The sequence below is a fragment of the Hibiscus syriacus genome, unplaced genomic scaffold (assembly GCF_006381635.1).
Source record: "Hibiscus syriacus cultivar Baekdansim isolate YM2019G1 unplaced genomic scaffold, ASM638163v2 tig00111402_pilon, whole genome shotgun sequence".
NCBI classification, from domain to species: Eukaryota; Viridiplantae; Streptophyta; class Magnoliopsida; order Malvales; family Malvaceae; genus Hibiscus; species Hibiscus syriacus.
In genome coordinates this window covers 1,266,459-1,290,428 of record NW_024063082.1, presented here as the reverse complement: position 1 = coordinate 1,290,428, position 23,970 = coordinate 1,266,459, and the positions used below count along the sequence as shown (strand labels likewise).

Sequence of the window (23,970 nt, the reverse complement as noted above, 5' to 3'; positions counted from 1 at the left end):
ATCTATACCATGTATGAAACTCATAACCAGAGATGCAAAACAGTTTTCACTTATGTGGATCGACTGTCGAGCCCCAGTTTTGAAGTTACCAAGCACAGACCTCTTCCATCTCCTCTGGGATTGTATAGTGGCCGAGCCTAGATTGTCAAACGAAGTACTTGGTTCAAGTTGATGAATTATCAAATAGATAAGAAACATGTCGGACTTGTTGGACAATCGAAAGATCCATACCCATTGTAGGATTTGAAAGTCATGTCCTTAAATCCGTTTGAACTCAATGCTCGAGAGGATTTCTCGCCAAATTTATATGGAACCACATCATCACCTGAACAAAATGCAACATATAACGCCATTCGTACTTCAAATGAACACCTGTAACCTTGATGCAATCTATGATAATTTGCATAATGAAGGTAGATTATAAATACCTTTGCCATGGCATAGCAAAATGGGCAAAGACGCAGCACGCCTTGCAGCAGCATCGTATCCTTCCATTTTGCTTTGTAAAGTCCTGGAAAATAATAGGAATCATAACAATAAACCAGGCAAAAGGATGGAAAAAGAGAAAACAATCAAGCTTGTCTAAGAAGGAGCTACTGTAGGAAACTCACTTTGAACATGGAAGCCATCCACTAAGTCCGACAACCATGCTCAAATTGACAGGATACGTGTTTCCATTTCCATATTTTCCATGTGTAAAACAGGTTGCAGAGTATAGCGAGGTAGCTGCACCCATACTGAAGCCTCCAACACCAAGTTTAACTGTAATTGAGAAACGCTTATATTAGAACAGCGTCAAAAACAATGACAGTGAACAAAACTTTTAACGATAAAACTGAAAACTAAGGTGAATGCAACATTGCATTGGTTTTAAGCCAATCTAATCAAGCAACAACAAATTACAGGGAGTTAAACCAACCCCAAAAACCATAAACCCCGCAGAATGTAAGGCTAAAGTTTTGCAGCCGAAAGATGTAAAACTTTATTTGTCATGAATTCTCACCATAGAACAAAGTATCTTAAATGCATTGAAAATATTTGGAAGAGAAATGGGAAAATGCTGCCCCCCAAAAAATTCTAGCATCATAAAACCGTCATAAAAAGGAACAAGAGGGAACATACTGTCAGCAGGCTCTGCTGACAGCAAATTTGCAACATGTGCTGCAGTAGTATCCAAACCCTCTATGTCATCAGGAGCATCTTCTGAAAGGTCACCCACATCGAACCCTGATGCATTTTACATTAGAATTCAACAATTTGATTAGTGTTCAACTAAATATCATCAAAATTGTAAGACGACTTTAATGCATTTAGTTTCCATCATATGGGATAGCATTGTTACAGAAATTTAAGAATATGCTTACAAGCAGTTGATGGAAAGCCACCAAATATACTTATTGGTTGAGTAGGGGCAGTTGGGCATATCCATTTAATCTGAAGCATGGGATCACAAGCACGAAAAATTATGACGTAATCAAGAAGTATAAATTCATTGGCTAATTGTTAGAATAAATTCCAGTGAACATCTTTGGCTGCACTCAACCATCCTTACATTTGGAAGAGGGAGAGTCTCCAGAAGCTGGGACCAACTGTCAAACAAGATGAAAAGATAAATGACGATGAGTAGGTATTTCAAAAGATATCAACATTCTTCTTATCTAATATCCGAGATCATTGATCACAAAGATAGGGAACACATAGGAAACATAACTCAGAGAAAAGGTGGAAGTCGTGAAAACAGTTGCCATTACTGAAATCAGGAACAAATAATCAAACACAAGCAAATCAATTGCTATTTTCCTTGAAAGACTTGTTGAACTCTTGAGGGATGGGAACAAATTGAAATAAACTCAACTTGCATATAATAAAAGAAATATTTCTCCCCAAAAAAAATTGAAAATTAGAAGAGTGACAAGGGATCTGAATTATCAACCATTTCCTTTTCCTCGGAGAATATAAATTAAACCAATGGGATTACTGAGAAAATAATCTAAACTTATTTACCAAAAACCACAAACAATAAGCTTAGAAAGCAATGCAAAGTTTATTATACCTTGAACCATTATCACCAAGGCCATGTAGCCAAACTATAGTAGCTTGGTGGCTGCCTTTAGGCCTGACCACATAGGTTCTTCCAAACTCAAGTGGCCTTCTGACATTTCTACCACCTGCAATTAGACGCAGTAAAGTTAAAAACAGATAAAATTAAACACGAGGTGGAGAAAAACAATCTCATGAATTTACAAAAAATAAATAGTCAACTTAAATCGACATATGTACCAATCAACCATACAATGAAGAGAACAAAATGATTCAATCGCCATAAGAACAATTAAAATATTTAATAGAAGTTTGCTGGTGAACTCTCATTTTAGAAACCATCACCATAGCAGCAGGTAGGGAGCAGATAAACTAACCAGGGAAAACGGAAGGACCGGTGAAGCTCATAGTAGAGTGGCACTATGCAAATCCGCTTATTGCACGAGCAGAAGGCAGCACTGATCCGGCAAATGAACTGAAACCCAGATTTATATTTTAGGAATCAAAAGTAAATTCAACAAAAGTAATCCATTTTCAGAACATTGATGCAATATACTTGAGATTAAGCAACCAGGCACCTAGCAAGTGGCCTTGACAGCAACACTTTTACTGAGCTTAAAATTAGAAAGAAAGGGGGAAAAAAACAGGTACATTACAACACATTCATCAGAAATAAAACTTTTCTAGCTAATCCAGATTGCATATCTTTCAAAACCCATCACAAAATGGGACTTCAACTCAAACAAAAATGATGGTATTCATAGGAAAATAAGACATAAAAAGGAATACCGAAAGAACAAGAAATGGAACTTTGAAAAGTCAACCATTTATTAAGATTAACAGGTTGCAAAGAACTGCGAATTGAAATCCAATAGATTATAGGAATTTAAAACAAAAAACAAAAAAAAAAAGCATAAGCCGGGCGAATAAGAGATAAAAAAACAACCCCGAAAAGGGGGTCTAGGGCTTTAGGCAGTTTACCTTTCTTCGACAATGACGTCGACTTGGATGTGAAGTGTCCGAAGGCTTTAGATATAAAAGGATCTCTTATTTTGTTCTCCAATCTTCAAATTTTGTCAATTATTTTTCTTTCCCTCCGTTTATCTATTACTTTTAAAAGTAATGTTTTTTATTAGTTTAAGGTAGATATAACATAATACATATTTGAAAGATTATATATCTTTATAGATCTTTATAGGTGTAATGTTTGAATTAAAGACTTTAATATATAATAATAATCTCTTAATCACTAAGAGTGTGTTTAGTTCATATAAAAATAAATAATATAATTAAAAAGTAATATACCACTAAAATTAAATAATATATTGAGGGATAAAAGTAAGGGGAAGTAACGTTTTAACATCTATATGTATATATCAATACATGAAGTGTGATTACTCTAAACACTTCTCTATTTATTGTTGTCTTTTATTTTTGGTGTCGACCTTGTTACCACAAATAACAATGGGCACATACCTTACATTTCCAAGTATATATTTACATAAAAATCATACAATAGAACCCATAATTGTACTTAACAAACCTGTGCAAAGAGCAATGGGGGATATTCTCACTCTCCCCTTTCTTGGCTGAGTATCTGGGATTGAGGCACTCTCCCATGGGGGATTCGGGTGCGTGTATCAACTATTAGCTTGTACCAAAAAAAAATCTTTCTGTTGATCAGGTAAACCTACAAGTAAGGTGTAAAAAACTGACCCAACCTGTAAAACTGACTGAAATCGACTCGAGTTAAAATTATTTTTGACCTACATTGTGACGATCCGAAACCGACTTGAGTCAGAACTGGTGTTGACCTGAACCCGAGTTGGACCTGGAAATTGTGGATCTGAACCTGACCTGCATCCGACCTGAGAACGACCTGAACCCGAATTGAATCGAAAATATGATACTCGAACCCGAACTGCATCCGACTGATATGAATCTGAACTTGAACCCGATATTGGCCTGGTAAATAACTAGTATTACCCGACCTGTTTTCAACCTGACCTGTTATGAACCTGACATGTAATTGACTCAACATGTAAATGATCTGACATGTTAAAGTGATATGATATTATCCTGACTTATAAGTGAAGTTACAATTAATATAATTATATTATTTTAAATTTATAATAAACTTATGATAATTAAATTATTATGATAATTAAATTAATATGATTATTTTTTGAAATTTTATCATAAATTACTATGATAATCAAATTAATATAATTACTTTTTTTGAAATTTAGTTTTATATTAATTATAATTTGTATATTATAAATTTGATTTTTATGTTAATTCCAATTCATAAATTTCTTTATATTTATAATATTATAGATTTTATTTAAAATCATTAAATTAAATTTAAATATTATTTTATTAAAATTGATTTTAATAAATTATATTAATTAAGTTATAATATTCATAAATCTAATTTACTTTTAATGTGAAAATTGAATAATAATTTAAGTAAACTTAACTTGATATTTTAAAATCAAAATATATTAATTTAAATAGACTTATTAAATATTAAAAACTTGAATAACATTTCAAATACTAAATAAATATTTATAAATGAAGGTAATTTTATTACACTTGAAAACACTAAAATTACAATAAAATCAACTAAACAAAATAAATGTATGTTGGAATAAATGCTCTCAGATCTTATAGCTAATGTTTACAAGGCTAAAAAGCCTAATTATACTACCAGAAATATCATCATCGAACATATACCTAAATGCTGCCAACATGTTTAATTATGGGCAACTTTCTAGCTTTAAAAGCCAAAATGCCACCAATATAATTAAACATGAGTAACTATTTAGATAAGAATTTATAAGGTTCTAAAATTAATTTAATTAAGACCAACAATAATAATTTACAAGGCATCAGTGAGTAATAGACAGCAACAACCGACAAACATCAATGTACCAATTTAGCAAGCATCGTTGCATCGATTCAACAAGCATCATGCATTAAGAAATCATACAATCAGTGGTAAAGCCAAAGGAAAAAACTTATTAATAAACAATTTGAAAGTTTTATTAAATAACAATTTGGATTACCTTTACAACGAATACTCTTTAACCACATAAAGGTATTCTTCGTCCTTATCCTCCAACTCAAAACCATACAACCAATTACAAGTTGTTACAAAAATCTCAACATTTTTAGGTAAGAGTTTAGCTCTTAATTTGTTCAAAATTCGACATCCCATACTAAAGGAGGATTCAGATGCAACCGAAGTAATTGGAATATCCAATATATCTCTCGCCATGAGAGAAAGTATCGGATATGAAATACTTTGATTTTTTCAATAATCCAAAATATCAAATTCTATTTCTCCAGTATGAGGGACAAGAGGCAAACTGATGTAAGAATCAACATCAGATCTTCCACTCCTTTAAGCAACTAAATTGGCATCGAAAGTCTAAAAAATAAAAGACAAAGAATAGTAAATGAAAACAATAAATAAATAAAATAAATTCAACTTAAAATTGTAATTACTAAGCTAAAATAAATCTGATTTTCTAAAAGCTCGAGGCTGATTGGAACTTGACTCACTTATGCCCAAGGATTTGTTACTTTGGACAGAAGAATAAGAGGAAGAACCATAATATGCATTTTTTTTGAATAAAATACATATAAGTCCAGAAACTCATTATAAATGAGACTTACCCTCCTTTGACCCTCATCCTCAACATAAAGAACATTGTACAACTCTTTCAGAAGTTTTAATTTATATTGAGGATCAAGTAAAACAACAAAAGATAAAATCATTGAGTGATCAGACCAATATTTCTCAAATAGTTCAAGCATGGGTCTAGCCATTGCAGAAATACCTTCACATGGATCATTATGAGCATCACACAATAGTTTTTCAATTGAAACAACATTAGACAAATACAAGTTAGAAGTGAGATATTGTGAACCAGAGAACAGAGTAGTAATTTCATAAAAAGGCTCAAGAAAATCACAGATTGTTTGAACAATTTCCCACTCTTGATCAGTAATGAAATTTAACTCATTTTCCCTATTAACAAACAAATTAATTGCTAATCTAGTCTCAAGTGTCCTATGAACCATCAAGTAAGTAGAATTCCATCGAGTAGGAACATCCAATACTAATTTACCAGAGAAAGAAGTATCGCAGTCTTTAACAGCTAATTCAAAAGCACAAAGTCGAGAATCAGAAGAATCAATAAACTTAACAATCTCACGATATTTATTAATAGAAGAATCAATTACCTTCAAACATTTTTGAACTATCAAGTTCAAAATGTGGGCAGCACATCTTACATGGAAGTATTTACCATTGCATGGAAGAGGAGAAATGACATTCAAATCATCTTTCAGTCTCCTGACCATTTTATCATTTGCAAAAGCATTATCAAGTGTAATGGTAAATGTTTTTTTTTCAAGACCCCACTCACATATAATTTTTTAACAAACTTAAATATTGACTCCCCATCATGAGGAGGAGGAAAATGACGAAAATTAAGAATTTTAGACTGAAGTTTCCAGTTATTATCAACATAATGAGCAGTAAGAGAAAAATAAGAACGTGAAGTGCAGGCAGACCAACCATCACATGTAAAACAAACACGACTTGAAACAGTATGCAATGAATTAAGTAGCAATTTCTTATGTTTTTCATGCTCCAACATGCAATACTTAGTAACAATATACCTAAATATATCCTTAGCAGAAGAATTAAGGTAATGATGTAAATCCCTAAGTTTTTCATGCTCAACAATACTATATGCATATCCATGACATAGAATAGCCTCAATAAACAATTCACAGTATTTGTTTTGATCAAAATAAGCTACACTAACAGGATTTTCAGCAAGAAAAATCTTATATGCTTCACATTTCTCAGTATGCCTTTTAGGGTTAGAAGTACCAATATAAGAATCAACTTTATATTTTTTAACTTTGCAATACTTACACTCGGCATAAACAAAACCATCATCAGATTTGGTGAATGTGTAGTGGTCCCAAACAAGAGAGGTTCTCCCAAATTCGGATGAACTAGTAGACTTCCTCTTAGAGGATTTATTTAAATCAATTGCTTTGGACAGTACATCATTGACATCCCCTTGCAAAAAAAACATAGTTAGTTTACATTACAGCAATAAACCAGTATATCATTTACATCAACAACAATAAACCAGTATATATATATATATCAAACATATACAAAAAATGAATGGAGAGTTTACCTCTTTCAGAATGATTATCATTCTGATCTGCTGGGTTTTGACCTACAAAACAAATAAATAATAAATTAATTCGAATATTAAAATAAAATTAAAAAAGTGAAACAAAAAGGAATGGGAAATTCCTGAGTAATTCAACTCGTACGAAAAACTATCCATGAATCTGTAGGAAAAAATAAAGGTTTCGAATATATGAAAATGGATGAACAATGGATGAATTTGTGGGTGTTTGATCAAAATAAACACGAAATGGTTTGTGTTTAGGTGTTTTTGAAGATCAAAGAAGGGTTTTGGGGAAGAACTAGATGAACAAATGAAGAACACGGAAGAATATTTGAGTGTTTGATCGAAAAAAACACGAATCGTTTCTATTGCTTCCAAAAATAACTTGTTCGAATACCCTGTTACTTTTTTTGTTTTATGATCGAGAGCCCTCCATCTTTACTGATAAGTGTTTCCTCGCTTTTAATTCTCTTCTCTTCTGCCTTGAATCAAGTCTGGTCCCTAGTGGAGTGCAGAGTATAGGCATGGTGATGTGGGACATAGGCGTGGGCTGCTCGAGTGTTTTCGAGCGTGCACGAGAAGGTAATGGGCTGGTGGACTTTTTAGCAGTATTCTATCAACCCAGAAACATTGTGTAAATTAATAAAATAAACATTTGCCATAAACATTGTTTTTATTATTGCAATATTCTATCAATACAGAAGACAGAGTAAAATAAAATAATGCTTTGTGTAAATTCCTCCATTGTTAATATGGAAACAAGCATACGGATTTTATTGAAAGTAGGGTAAAAAACAGAGAATTACCATGAGAAATTAATAAAGGGTTAGTCTAAATATACCTAAACCTACCAAGAAAATAATAAAATAAATGGGGGAATATTTCGAAGAAGATTGGGCAGTGGGGACGTGGGTGTGTGTTCCCCATTCTTGTCTCCATGTCTTTTTCATCTTATTTTCGATCCAATTATATCAAATTTATGTTATTTTATTTATATTTTGTGTACACCAATTTTAAAATTTATATCATTACGAGGATGTGGACATTTTTATAACATCTTTATTTTTCAAAATGATATTCGAATACTATTATTTATTAAATTGATATGCGTTTGGATTAGGTTGTATTGTTTGTAATTTGGGGCCTAATTATTTATAAATTGATTTGGGCTTGTAGTGAAGCTTACTAGAGAAATAAAAATATACACAATATTAATACTAATAATAATTATAATTTATAATAATAATAATTATAATATAATAATTATTATATTATAATTTTTTATTTTTTTTGGACAAAACGGGTGTCTACATATAGTATATAAATATAAAATATAGTATATATATATAGGTCATATGTAAACTATATAGTTTATATATATAATTCATATGTAAACTATAGTTCATATATATAGTATATAAATATAAACTATAGTTTATAGAAATAGTATAAAACATAGTATATAAATATAAATTATAGTATGTAGTTTATATAAATATAAATATAAACCCTAAACTATTAACTCTGATCCTTAAATCCTAAATCTAACCTCCTAAACCATGACCCCTAAACCATATATATATATATATATATAAACTATATAGTTTATATTAATAAACTATATAATTTATACAATATATATTATTTATAATTATACATAATATATAAATATAAATTGTATAGTTTATATATAATTCATATATAATTTATATATAAACTATGTAGCATATATAATTTATATATAAATATAAATATAAACATAAACATAAACATAAATATAAACTCAATCCGTATCTGATTGAGATCCGACCTGAATTTTATATGCCAATGATGTGACCCGATCTGAACGAGATCCGCTTGAAGTCTATCCGAACCTGAATTAACCTGCTTTTTAATTGTTTCGGACCTGAGCTAGAAACAATCCGAACTGAAAATGACCTGACCTGAAACCGATCTCGATCTGGTGTCAAATTTACATGACTTGACTTGTATCCGATTTTACCCGACCTGCCAGATCCGACTGAAACCTGAACGATTACCTGATTTTACAACCCTACCTACAAGTGCCAACCCTTCGTCGTTTTCATTTATACATACATTAATTATATGCATATTTTAAAAAGAAAACATGCCGTTTAACCGTAGCATAGGAAACAAAAAACAAGTAGGTTCCTTTGGTGACCCTGGACCACAGTTTTGAGTGCTCCTTGCTTTCTTTATTGGCACTTTTTCAATCTAATAACCACTTCCGTTATACCATTATACTCGGGTATAAGATAGTATATTAAACATGACAAAGGTAAAAAATACAAACATATTTTCTTATGAATCTTCCGTTAAGACAATGTAATCACTTTGTCTTAATTTACCGTTAGGATAGCAAAGTTCAAGAATCGGTGACATAAAGATACAATAAATTTAAAATCAATGTGAAATGTGTCACTATAGAATCAAATTTTAGAATATTCGTCATTTGATTGTTCTATACAGCATATTCGGCAAGTTGGAGAATCTCAGATCCAAACTGCCATACCCATAAACGTTTAATAATCATCTTAAGATACAAAGTAACAAATCCCCCATGGCAGAACAGAAACAAGATAATACGTGAAACATATTCGTCGTCTTTTTCTTTTTGGTAAATCGTTTTGTTTAATAATTTAATTCAAGTTTAAATCAAATGCCGACTGTATTTCGCCATCAGATCCTACATTGACATCGAGAATATATTATATTTCTAACCTAAAAAAAGAAAAAAAAATACTCCCAAATCGCTGGCTAATCATCGATCGGAACGATCCTTGAAATCGGAGGCGAGCCTAGAAGCGATAGCTGAATGGTACATAGCGTCGTGAAACGACTCCGTGTTCGTAGTCATCATACGGAGCTGCTTTGCCTTCTCCTCGGTGAAGCTTCCCCTGGAAAACTTCGATCTCGCCGGCTTTTGCGATGTTTCCGTCTTTGATTCTACTTTCCTTGTATCTTCGACCTCGGTTTTTCCATCTGAATCAAAGTAATCAGGCTCGGTGGACCATCCAAAGAGCGGGCCCCACCAGCTGGCGGAGGAAGGCGGTGGAACACTACTTTTACGGCGGGTGGTATCCTGTTTCGCATGACCGGGAATAGCAATGGCGTAGATTCCGGCGGGACGGAAGGTGAGAAGATTAGTAGCCATTGAAATGCTTGATTTAAAGGGATTGTAGAGAGAAAACTTAGGGTAACTGGTATTCAGAGAGATTGTGTTAAATTAGAATTAATGGAGATCAAAGTATTTATATAGGGGTTGCCCACTGATTCAATAAATGGAAGATGACGGAAAGGTGGGGTAACGGATAAGATAAACACGTGGAGGTGAGTCGTTTGATACCTTTTACCCTTCTTTTACCGAATGTTCCGGTCATTTGGTCTGGGCCCGTGGGCCTCGGATGAACCGATGCTCATATAAAGTGATACACTCCATACTAAGTGAAATCTAATTCTCGATTAAATTTTAGTTCAATTATTATTTTTGAATGTAACAAATTTAGTTATATTTAAATGTAATTAGATTTTATTTAAGATTTTAAATCGAATAAAAAAATATATATAAATTTATGTATTTATGAATAATTATTTGATTCGTATATTTCTCGGAATATAATGGTATTATGGTAAGTAAGAAAAACAAAGTCGACTTTCATATTTTTCTATTTGATTTTTTGGGCAGGAGACAATTCTACATGTGAAAATCATCTTTGTTGGAAGCATTCAATCAAAATGCGTTACGAACGCGTAGTCTCGGACGACATTTGGTGGGAATTGTATTCCACAATTCCTTGTTCTCTCCAGTGGTCCAGTCACTGTCCTTGTCCGGTTAGTCGGCTGTCTTTTTGTTACCACAAGCTGGCCATCTTTGAACACTCCACAATTTGAAAGGCACCGCGTTTGGACCGTCGTCGAGCGGCTCGCAACCACGAATATACTTCTGATTCCATGTCCAGGCTTGCAGTCATGGCCGCCCCTTGCTTTCTGTGTAATGGTTTGCGTTTCAAACTCTCATTCTAGGCCGAACCAACTTTACATGAATATCTGGCCTATAAGCCCATAATACTCATACTGGATTAGGCTTCGACCTTATTCCGAGCAATAGTCTACGACAAATTCTGTTACCTTTTTTCTTTTTGAGTATTTTGATTCTCTAACCTTTTATTTTAAGGTAAAAAGATTTCTATTTTAAAGTGTTCATCATGTGTTGACTGACAGTTTTCACTACGTATAACGGACATAACGTCTTAATTTGATTATTACGTCATGCGGCATTTGAATGAGATCTTTTTTTAATACAAATCAATCTTTTTATCAATGATATGTACCTTTGATTCACTCAATCATAAAGCTATGCCATAGTTGATAAGAGACATTTCATCGATATTATATTCATTCCCATAATAACATAATCCCAAAGCTATAAGTACTCTTGGATATGAGACCACGAAAGACATAACGAACATTAGAGTATAATCTCACTCAACTCATAGTACGATATAGGGCCCACTAGCCCTAAACTATCAATATGTATTTTTTCTAGAGAGACATTATATCATCTACTTTCAATGTGAACACACTTAGATCCCACATGAGCCTAGGAGAAGAAAGTTTATACCATAGTAGCTCCATATGCTAACTCAAGGTGAGGGGATGGTAGGGACCTTTTTGTTTTGAAATAAAATATTAGAGGTCAAAATGTTCCAAATAAAAGAATATATATCAAAATGATTATTTAAACAAATATTAGAGACATTTTTTTCGAAATGTGATGCATGCCACATCAATCAAACTAAAATTTAATTAATTAAATTAAGAAAAATATAAAATAACATAAGATTGATGGGGAAAATATTAAAAGATGAAATAATTGGACTCAAATTCAACCTATAAATCTAAATGTTGCGGGAATCTTGTCTTGGATATTTGACTTTGACATTGGCCTAATCAACTGCATTTAGTTTACACACATGTCAACTTGGAGTGAGCATCAACTAGCCTAGAAGCATAGGTCCACATCCGTGACCACACCGCCCCCACAAAACCCACATGCAATCGAACTCTATACTATAGTGAAGACAAGATTGATCGGCTTAAGACAAACTTGTTCAAGGTTTGTCAATTTTCCCATGCCCCCATACAAAACTATTAGAAAGTGGACCCAATAAGGCAATAATGAAATCTTTGTTAATTTCGATGCATTGACGAAAAATAAAATAAAATCGGAATGTAGTTCAAAAGGATAATATAAATTTTAGGATATTCAATCGTTTTTCTTATCTTTTCATTTGATTCATACATTTTTTTTGAATTAATTATTGGTATCCGATCTATTGACCGACTAATTCAGTCTTGGGTACTGCAGAGGCGATGACGACCCTCCCAACTCAATATGCTCCATTCACAAACGCCAGGATTCAAACCTTTGACCTTGCTTAAGAAACCTAGTGACTCATCCCACTAGATCAACTGGTTTAATTAAACACTAACTCTATTTGAAACATACCATTAATACATTTATTTCAACCTCAAACTAAAAATTTAAAGATATACATTATTATGACATTTCGAAGTGACTACATATCTTGATTGTCTCATACAATGATGAACACAAAATCTTATGTTAGAGGCAAACTTTTAAAATTTTAAGAGATAAGAACTTCTAAATTTCTAATGGACGAAAACAAATTATTAATTGATTTTTTTTAAAAAAAATCTAGAATATATAATAAATTGAAATTTTTAGGGACAACTATTCCACCCTTCATTCCATCCAATATCATTGGTCTTATATCGTTCTTACTAATCAACCGATCACTAACATTATAAGTTTGACTCAACTTAACTTTAAAATTTTAGTTCCCAAAACCCAACTGTAAAACATGAGCATTGAGACCATATACAAACAAGAGATCAAATAAAAGGTATGTAAAAATCAAAATCAACAGATTCGACTAGAGAAAAAAATAAAAATGAAGAAGAAATATACTTAAGTACGTACCAAGTATTAATCCTCATTTTCAAATCGAATAAAAATAAAGAGAAAATTGAGCAGATGAAGAAGAAGAAGCCATGAAAAAGAAAAAGAACAAAATTCTAAATCTAATTTAATGCAAAAATGATTGAAAATAAATAATAAAATAATAATATTAGAGAAAACTTTAAAGAGAGCAAGAGAGGAGAGTGATGCTGAAAAAACAATACACTCTTTAATTTGGGGGGGGGGGGGGAGGACATAATTCATTAAATGGCAGTCTAGGGTTAAATGCAGTGAGAACGGGGCTAACTATTGTGGTACCATCAATGGATCATGACATGGCGAGACTTAGGTCATCTCTAGCCCTCATCTCTATTTTACACTATCTTTATCTCTACTCTAAAGATATAATAATTCATTTACAACATTATCTCTATATTACTACCAACTCTATTTTATTCACAATATTTAACTATTATAATATTGATTTTGAAAATATAAAATAAAACACATACATTTCTAATAAATATCAAGATAAAAAACATAAATAAAATATTCATAAATAACATTACGAAAAAAAAAATTAAGATTTATAATAATAATGCGAAAAAAACATAAGTTGCATAATTATATATTTTAATTCTCCAAATTAAAATATTCATTCTACAAATTAACAAAAAAGAAAGTAAAAAAAAAATTAAAAATCAGACTCTACTCTAAAGATGTGCTATAGTATTGTGCTACATATAGAATATCACTGTAATATTTATATATTTCAGACTCTACTTTAGAGATAAGTTGAAGTTGAAATTTATCTCTAAAATAGAGATTTTCTCTATTTTAGAGATGCCCTTAATTCAAGCACCAATATCCAACATGTTTCCTTCGACAAGGCCGCCACTTAATTAGGGAACTTTGTTTTGAAAGTCAACTTTGGAATGCCTAATAATCTTCTTCTTTCATCATCATCTTGAAAATATGCATTTTATTAAGGATTGTTTCCACAACTATTATTGGAGTGATTTTTAAGCTTAGCTCTATGGTATTTGTAATAAGTCTCAACATTTCTTTTGAAGATATAGGTTCAAATAATTGTGTATACATTATCAATAGACTAAGAAATTTTTTGAACAATATTATATTATAATCACTCTAGACATGTTTTAGTTAATTAAATAATGCACGTTATGTACCATTAGTTTTACCAAATCAATACTTAGTTACTACTTTGTATTAGTTTATCAAAATTTACTAAAAATATTATCAAACATATCATAATAATTACAAATCATATAAAAGGAAGTTAAATTAAAAGATTTAAAAATGTGGTTTTAATGAAATTTAAAAAACTTTAAAGGAGCCAAAATGAAATTTGACATTTTTCATAGCCCCGCAAACTCCTCTAGATTCTCCCCTACCCAATGCCCATTATTCGGTGGTTGAGAGTTGAGGTTACTTTCTAGTAAAAAGAAAAGTGGGTCGTCACCGCATTTGATTACTGAATTCTGGTTGTTCCATGCCACCATCCGTTTGCTTAATTAGTGCATATAAACATGGTTCAAACGTTGTTTAATTACTAATTTCTTTTTCTTTAAATATTTTATATGTAGATTGTATAAATTTCAGTTTACACAAAATTATTTATTTTAATATAATATATTGTTTCCCATAATTAAGCAAAGCACGAGTGAGAGTCGAGCAGCTGCAGAATGTATGCACGCTAAGTTTTGTATAGTTCTTAGATGGTGTCGCGTAGACGTTGCATAGTTTTTGTGCGTGAATTATGGGTTGCTGGGTTGCTTTTTGTGATCTAATTATCATTTAAGTCCTAGCCTTTGTAGTTCAATTCATTTTCACACGCCTTTCTCCGTCGGCCAACCACCACCGAAAGCTTTAACAATTTGTATATTGCTTTAATTAACCTTGTAATTTATTAATGACAATTACAAAACAATTCAAATCGAACACATATATCTTTCAACGACAATAATTCAAAAAGAATGTATAAAGTAAAGCTTTTCTGGAGAATAATGCAAAAGGAATGGACAGGAACGATCATATGATTGGAGAAACCCAGCCTTGCTTTCAAAGTTTGGGGGACCAAAACATCATTTTCCCCACATTCATTTTAGATATTTCTCTTCTCCAGCAAACCCTCCCCAAGTTGTTTACTGCCCGCCTTTATTTTACCCACAGATTCTTCAATCTTACTTACCCTGCACTTCCAACGATTAGCAAAAATCAAATTGAACAATACGAAAGAGAAAATAAAGAAACGATTAATTAGCGTTCACTTATTTTATTCATATCTAAATATATACTTATTATAATATAAATATTTTTAAAAAAGGTAACTCCAAGTATATACAGATTGATTAGTATAGAAAGAGAGAAAGAATCTAATTATAATATAAAATATTTTTAAATCATTAAATGAATGTAAATTAATAATTGAGAATAACAATTAAAATAATTTTTTTCAGAAAAAGTTATCTCAACTATCATGTTTACATGTGTTTTTTTAGGTGCTAAGATACTATATAGAAAATGGTTAATAATCATGATTATTTAACAACAATCAGTTGGTTTAGTGAGATGAGACATTAGGTCCTTCGAATCTTGGCGATTGCGAATGGAGCAAATTGGGTTGAGGGTCGTCTTCGCCTCTGCAATATCCGATCTGAATTAGTTAGTCAATAGATCGAATATCAGTGATTAATTAAAAATAATAATGATTATGTTTTAAATTGTTTTCACTTTACATGCATTGTGATTCCTTCGTTCACATTAGTGGTAAATTGGTAATTGATCCCTTTCCTTCAGCCTTTTGCTTTTTCCCCTTCCTTTCCAGCCCTTTGAATGTGTTATTCGGATTCAATTATTATAATTATTATTTTAAAATATTCATTATTTAAATTCCTAATGTTTTAGTGAATGAAAATTTTGATAATTTAAACGTACTTTTCTATTAGAAAATTTCATTAAAATAAAATAAAATAAAATAAAATAAAATAATTAAACATATTTTAATATTATAGAAAAAGTCAGTTGGATTATTAATTATAGAGTAAAGTACATAAATGATCATCCGATAATAATGTGTTATTTTGTCAAGTCCCCTAACTATTAAAAGTTACAAAATGGTCCAATGTAAGACAATGTTTTGTTGAGTTCTCCAACTAATAAAAGTTACAAAATTGTCACCAAATTATTCATATGTTATAAACTCGTCCTTTTGCGTTAAAAAAGTAGTGGTCGTGTGAGCTGGACGTTAACATATTAAATGAGATATAATAAAATTTGATCTCATAATTGTTTGAGTTGTAATTTGTAGATCAACTCTCTGTTTATATTATGTTGTTGAGTCAATGCTTGAAAGTAATAACGGTGTAAATAAATATAATTAAAATATGATTTTATCATATTTCAATCATCAAATTAACATCTAGCTCAGACATTCATCAATTTTTTAACGGAAAAATATGAGTTTAGAACATATGAATTGTCGAGTGACCCTTTTAAAACTTATAATAATTGAGAGACTCAACAAAAGATTACTTTATAATTAATGAACCATTTTATAATTATTAAAACATCGTCTCATAATTGAGATCATTTGTGCACTGCACATTACCTTTAATTATAATATTTAGGACCAATAACACTTTGCTATGTGGCAACAGGTTTGACAGTGAATTAACATCAAAGCCTTTATGTCTTCGTTCTCTCGACAACATGATTTTTCAATTTATTATTTTAAGTTGACTTCGATTTTTATTACTAATTTATTATATTATATTTTGATGATAAATATGTATTATATATAATTATAGCTGTAGCCGTACATTTTAAGCAAAGAAATAACCGTATTTGTATCATTATTTATTTATTTATTTATTTTGTTCTAACTATTATTATTTTTATTTAACCATAATTATTAAATATTAATAGAAATTGAAATTTTAATGGTTGAGATGGCTTTGTAGCCCGTTACTGTTCATTTTTAAACAAGTAGGTTAGATTGTACGAAGAGAAACCAGCAATTATGAGAAAAGGTAGCATAATATAAAACAAACAAATAAAATATGGCTGTTTGACGTGAACATGTACGTATAATTATACAATATATAATAATTAGTAGAAAAAATAACCTCAGTGACCAAAAATGCCTTATAATATACGATTTTAATCATTTTTTTTGGATTTGCCAAAATGACCAACTAAATCGCAATGCGATCGATAATTCGCAACGCGATCTCCGGTATCGCAAATCAGTTTCCAGATTCGCAACGCGATTCTGACTATCGCATTGCGATTTTCCAAATTCGTGTTGCGATTTTCCTAATTCGCAATGCGAATACGTGAATCGCAATGCGAATACGTAAATCGCAATGCGAATACGTAAATCGCAATGCGAATCTGACTATCGCAACGCGATTATGACTATCACAATACTGAATTTCAAATTCGCAACTCGATTTCTGAATTCGCAACAGGTTTTAGTTTCGCAACGCAAATGTTTTGGGTATATAACTACGCAGCAGCAGCAACTCATAACCTAAATCCCTAAATAGCAACTCATTCCATATCCATCTATCACTCTCTCCGGCGACATCCGTTTCTATATCCAACGACATCCTTCCCCATCCGGCAACAGGTTTTAGTTTTGCAGCTCGTTTGTTTAGTAAATTAATTTACAATAATGAAATCATTTAATGTTGATCATGTTTGGATAGATTTGTGTTTTGGAGGGTCATGGGAGAATGTTCATAGTGTTTTACAATATATGCCTTTACCCATGAATCTTCAACTAAAACTGTCATTAAAAAAGTTAACTTATGAAACTCTAATGTTACGTGTTGCAAATAAATTGAATTTAGAGCCCCTAAGTGGATTTAGGCTATCTTATCAGAGAAATGGTAAAGTTTATTTGTTAACCGACAATGAAGATGTTGAACGATTCATTGCTTACATTAGTGTTTCAAGTGATGATGTTACATTGTATGTTGTTGAACCTAGAAGTAGTGAAGTTGGGTCAGTAGCGGGTAGTAATCAACTAAGTTTTTCAACCCCAGTTTATGGTGCTCAAAATTTAATGGTTCCACCACAATTTCATCACCAAGCAAATATTGTTTCACTACATTTCCAATACCAAACACAATATCAAAACCCACAATCTTTCCCTAATCCAAATCTCAATCAACTTTCAGCATCAAATTCCGGTTTTCGTATTGACCAGTTAGACGATGATGAGCCAACAGAAAAAATTGTGAGTACTAGTCAGTATTCAAAATTTGATCTTGGTCAATACCCGGACTTTGATCTTGGTCAATACTCGGATTTTGATGATTTTTCAGAAGAAGAAACAGACCCTGCGTGTAATGATTTTGATATTGGTCAATACCCGGATTTTGATGATGAAACAGCCGTTGCCGAGGAAGATGTTGTTGATGATAATGAGGAGGAAGTTACGACTGTAAATGAACATGTTGAACATCCATTCTGTAATTCATATAACCCTGAAGAAGAAAAAGAAGAAGAAGAAATCCCCAAAGAAAAGTCCCCGAAGAAAATACCACAGGAGTATAACTGGAATATGCCAGAATTACTTCAGATACCGGAAGAAGAATTGGTAAAGATAGCAGTTGATTGTTACACAAAAATTATTCGTATCAAGAAAGATGATTGTTTTGATACAAAGGAAGACTTGAAGATAGCTTTGTATACGAAATGTGTGGAAGATGGCTATCAACTAAAAGTTAACAAATCAAGCAAAGATCGTTTCGAAACAAGGTGTATGATTGACAAAAACTGTACGTGGCGTATGATTGCAAAGAGGATAAAAGATTGCAAAATGTTTCAAGTTAGGACTTTTATTGATAAACATATATGTTCAAGAACCCAAGTTTTTCCTCACCATAGACAGACAAACAAAAAGGTGTTGGGTGATTTTCTGGCTGAGTTAATGTTTTTGAATGGCAGGGTATATCGGGGACATGAAATTATGACTGACATGAATGCTCGGTTCAAGATTAGTATCTCATATTCTCAAGCTTGGAGAGCCAAATGTTATGCCTTGGAATTGTTAAGGGGGTCGCCAGAAGCATCGTTTGCCCAACTGCCGGCTTATTATCACCAATTAAAGCTGAAAAATCCTGGGTCGGTAACTCATATCAAAACAGATAGAGATGGACGCTTTGAGTTGCTGTTTATCGCCATTGGTGCTGCGGTTAGTAAATCAATATAATTTTGTTGACTCATTTTTGTTAGTTACATGCATTTCACATTTAAATGATTATATTTCTTGTGTATATGATTTTGTAGATTCGTTCGTTTATTACTTGCATGCACCCAGTTATTATAGTTGACGGAGCATATTTAAAAGGTCGATACCTTGGAGTAAACTTATTAGCAGTAGCCATGGATGCTAACAATCGGATACTGCCAATAGCTTACGGGGTTGGCAAATCTGAAACCTCTGATTCATGGACATGGTTTATGGGGCATCTTAGGGATTGCATAGGTCCTATTAGCAATCTGACAATCATATCCGATAGGGCAAACTCAATTGACAACGCTGTTAGAAGGTGTTTCTCAGATGCTTTTTATGGACTTTATGGTGTTCATTTGTATAGAAATCTAAAATCAAGGTCTGCTGGTATAAAAAAAATCACAAATGGACATACTGGAAGGCTGTAAAAGCTTATCGGAAAGTGGATTTTAATAAGCATATAAACTGTTTAAGACGTGTTTTGCCTCAGTGTGCTCAAACACTAGAAGATGTCGGGTTTGAAAGATGGTCAAGAGTACATCAACTTGGAGCAAGATATGGTTTCATGACGTCTAATAGTGCAGAATCAATCAACGCTCTAAGTCGTCATTCCCGAAAATTACCCATTACTATGTTAATGGAGTTTTTTTGAGCCTCTATTCAACAGTAGTACTACAAGAAAAGAAACCATGCAGGTATTATTTCTTTAAATTCGTAACTTATCATATATTTTACTAAGTATTATTTATTTAAATTTACAGGAACATTGGAACATCGTGTTACACCATGGACTGAAAAAAAGATAACGAAACGTGTTATGAAGTCAATGTCATGGAGAGTTGAACCATGTTCAAACACTTTGTTTGAAGTACTGGATAATAACTTAAATGAGCTTGTCGATCTAAATGCAAAGACGTGTAGTTGTATGAAATGACAAACATCTGGTTATCCGTGTGGCCATGTTATAAAAGTTGCTCTTCATCTAAACCAAGATGATTCAAGCGCATACGCTATGGATTGGTACACTACAGAAGTATATCGACAGACTTATGTCGAGATTGTCTACCCTATTCCACATCCTTCTGAGTGGGAAATACCAGATGACTTACAAACAATTTTGCCACCAGCCATGAACAGAAGGCTACCTGGCCGACCAAAAAGTCACGATTGTATACCGTCTAAGGGTGAAGAAAAGAAGAGATCGACATGTAGTCGGTGCAAGGAAAGTGGTAATACAAGGTTGACATGTGGATCACCAGTGCCATTACAATCATCTTTTCCTCTACCAAAATATGGATCCTCATCAAAATCCCAATCACAACCGGCTTCACCTTTTGGGACTGTTAACTTAGGTGATTTTTAAATGCAAACGTTGTATTATGTGTATATTATGTGTGAACTTTTAACATTTTCAGTTAGGCATGTATTAATAACTTGAGTTTGAACATTGCTATGATATGTTCAGTTGTTATCACTTATTAGACATTCATTTGACTATTGCAACGCGAATATGACTATCGCAGTACGGAAATGACTATCGCAACGCGGAAATGACTATCGCAACGTGGAAATGACTATTGCAACGAAAGAATCACAATGCGAAATGAAAATCGCAACGAGAGAATCGCAATGCGAAAATGAAAATCGCAACGCGAATTTAGTTTCGCATTGCGATTTTCATTTTCGTATTGCGATTTTTATTTTTGCATTGCGATTCTCTCGTTGCGATTTATTTTCGCATTGCGATTCTCTCGTTGCGATAGTCATTTCCGCGTTGCGATAGTCTGTTTTGCATTCAACATAATGCAGATTGAAATCAACAAATCAACTATTACATTTCAATCAATTAAACAAGCACAAATAATAATTATGTACACATCAATTAAACAAATCAACATTTACAAATCATTTTTTACAAATCAATTAAACAATCAAAAAATAATAATAAGAATTATTTTCTCATCAATTATTGAATCAACTTTTGTACCCATACATCCATTTCACGCAGATCACTTCAGGATTAACCTGCAGAAACCAAACATTGAATCAACAACACTTTCTATACATCTAAAACCTACAAACAACAAATTATTGAATTCTAGCTACTTAACCAAACATTTTCAAACCAAAAAGAGTATATATGTTTAACAACACTTGCATTTGACTTACAATTGTTTATGGACACTTTCATAACGCGGATGCAGGTAGGCAACGTCTCGCATATATCGTTCTAGCCATAAAATGCCGAAACCACAAACTTACTGCACCTCTATCTCTATCGGTGAGAGGTAGAAACTATGTACTTCCTGTCGTCAAACGCTCCAAGCACATGCATACGAGAGGACCACAATCCCCTCTGGCTTCCTTCGTTTATTGTGGCGCAGTCTCATCTCTGATAACTGTAACATTGAACTTCTTTGGCTTATTTTTTCCAGAATTAGTCCAATAATTAATTGCATCCAAGAATTTAGCCAAATGAGAGCTCCATCCCTTAATAATATCTCTCAAATCAGACAATGATATGCAATTTATCATGCTGTCATATACTATTATCTTTAAGGATGGGAGCTGAAGCTCGACGAGAAGCCAATGAGTACGTTCCAAAACAGGGATAAACACCTGCATCGAAATGTAATAATTCAAATTGCGCACTTATTTATGAACACCTTTAAAATATTTAAACAAATAAATACTAACCTTATCGACCTCCCACCATGCAGGATAAAGTTTAGCTTGTCCATTAGCCAACACATATGATTCCTGTCGTTGATTCTTCAAGTGAACTATGTGAAAAGACGTCGGCATAATTGTATATCGCGTTTTTTTTATATTTTTCTTCAATTTCCTTACAATTAGAAGACGTGTCACCCATGCATCAATATGTTGTTTTACAAAAAAAGACATATATTTGTGAATTACATAAATTTTTAAAAAAAGTAATCAAACTGAAATTAAAGAAGAAATATAAGACTTACCCCCCATCGAAATAGACGTTGTCTTCAACCCCTAATAATACACCCCACCAAGACCGTTCAATCAACAAATGCATATCATCGTTGAGTTTGTATATATCAGCGTAACACCCTTGGCTCCGCTCATGTAGATAAAATTAACTGCGGTCTTAGCCTAAAGGGTATTATCCAGAATTGTTTCCGGCAGTTTTTTCCTCTCCACTTCATCTGCCGGAATGGTACTGGCCGATAACTTATACGAAAGCCAACAATCATCCATCATGTCCGGCACGTAAGGGAGCTTCTCAATAATTCGATATATTACGCCGTGTGAATCGGGCTCTAGAATGTTGGGAGGGACCTCTTCAACGATGACAGTGGCCTCTTGAACGGTGGGAGGGGACTCTTGAACGATAGGGGAGGCCTCTTGAACGATGACAGGTGAGTCAGGCTTCTTCTTACGGATTCTTCGCACTATTGGGGTGAACAGAGACGTAATGGCACGTGCACGCCGTCTGATGCGTGAACTCCGTCTTGCAAGAAAAACCCGACGTAGAGCATCCACCTTAGCGGGCCGCTAAAAATAAATTAATACATAAATTAGTAAATAAACAGACATGATATTAAACAGTGAAAACAAAGACAAATATATTTCAAACTTGCACGGTGTTCACCCAAGTCATTATCATATCATTGTTCACAAAATGCATCAGATAACATTCCAGAAGTAAGCACTTATATAAACATTTAAAAGGACAACATATAGGTTTAGTGCAGGTTCAATGACAACATAAAGAGTAGTAGTTTATTCTTGAAACTTAAATTTTCAACACTGTGAAGTTAGTATTTGTCTTTTGGTTGAAGTAATGCAATTCATTCAAGTTTCAATTTGCAGAAGAAGAATAGAATCTGAAACTTAAAATCGCAACGCGAAAATGACTATCGCAACGCAAAAATGACTATCGCAACACGAATTTGACTATCACAATGCGATTTTCATTTCGCATTGGGATTCTTTCGTTGCGATAGTCAAATTCGCATTGCGATAGTCATTTTCGCATTGTGATAGTCATTTTCGCGTTGCGATTTTGTTGTTGCGATTTTCATTTCGCATTGTGATTCTCTCGTTGCGATAGTCATTTTCGCGTTGCGATAGTAAACTATTATTCTTCTGCAAATTGAAACTTGAATGGATTGCATTACTTCAACCAAAAGACAACAAAAAACAAATACTAACTTCACAGGGTTAAAGAATAAACAGTTAAACAGTATTGGCAGCAACCGAATGAATTTACTAAGCAATCTAAGTGAAATTACGAGTAAATTTATCATCAAGTTAAATATGAAAAATATTAAACTTACCTTGTTGCGTAGAGTATGAATCTCGTTCTGCAACGATGCTACAATCTCACGTAGAGCTGCTACCTCACCACGTAAAGTAGACACCTCAACACGCCATGCACCATTGTCATCGCGTAA

At 32.6% G+C, this 23,970-nt stretch overlaps 1 protein-coding gene and 1 pseudogene across 1 annotated transcript; both read right to left on the bottom strand.

Moving 5' to 3' along the window:
• Positions 1-50: 50 nt before the first annotated feature.
• Positions 51-3,660, bottom strand: LOC120162266 (annotated as a pseudogene).
• A 6,053-nt stretch (positions 3,661-9,713) lies between these two features.
• On the bottom strand, positions 9,714-10,534 carry LOC120161657. Its single transcript, XM_039171873.1, has one exon. The coding sequence runs from the start codon at positions 10,441-10,443 to the stop codon at positions 10,051-10,053; it is 393 nt and encodes a 130-aa protein (XP_039027804.1). The 5' UTR covers positions 10,444-10,534; the 3' UTR covers positions 9,714-10,050.
• Positions 10,535-23,970: the final 13,436 nt, after the last annotated feature.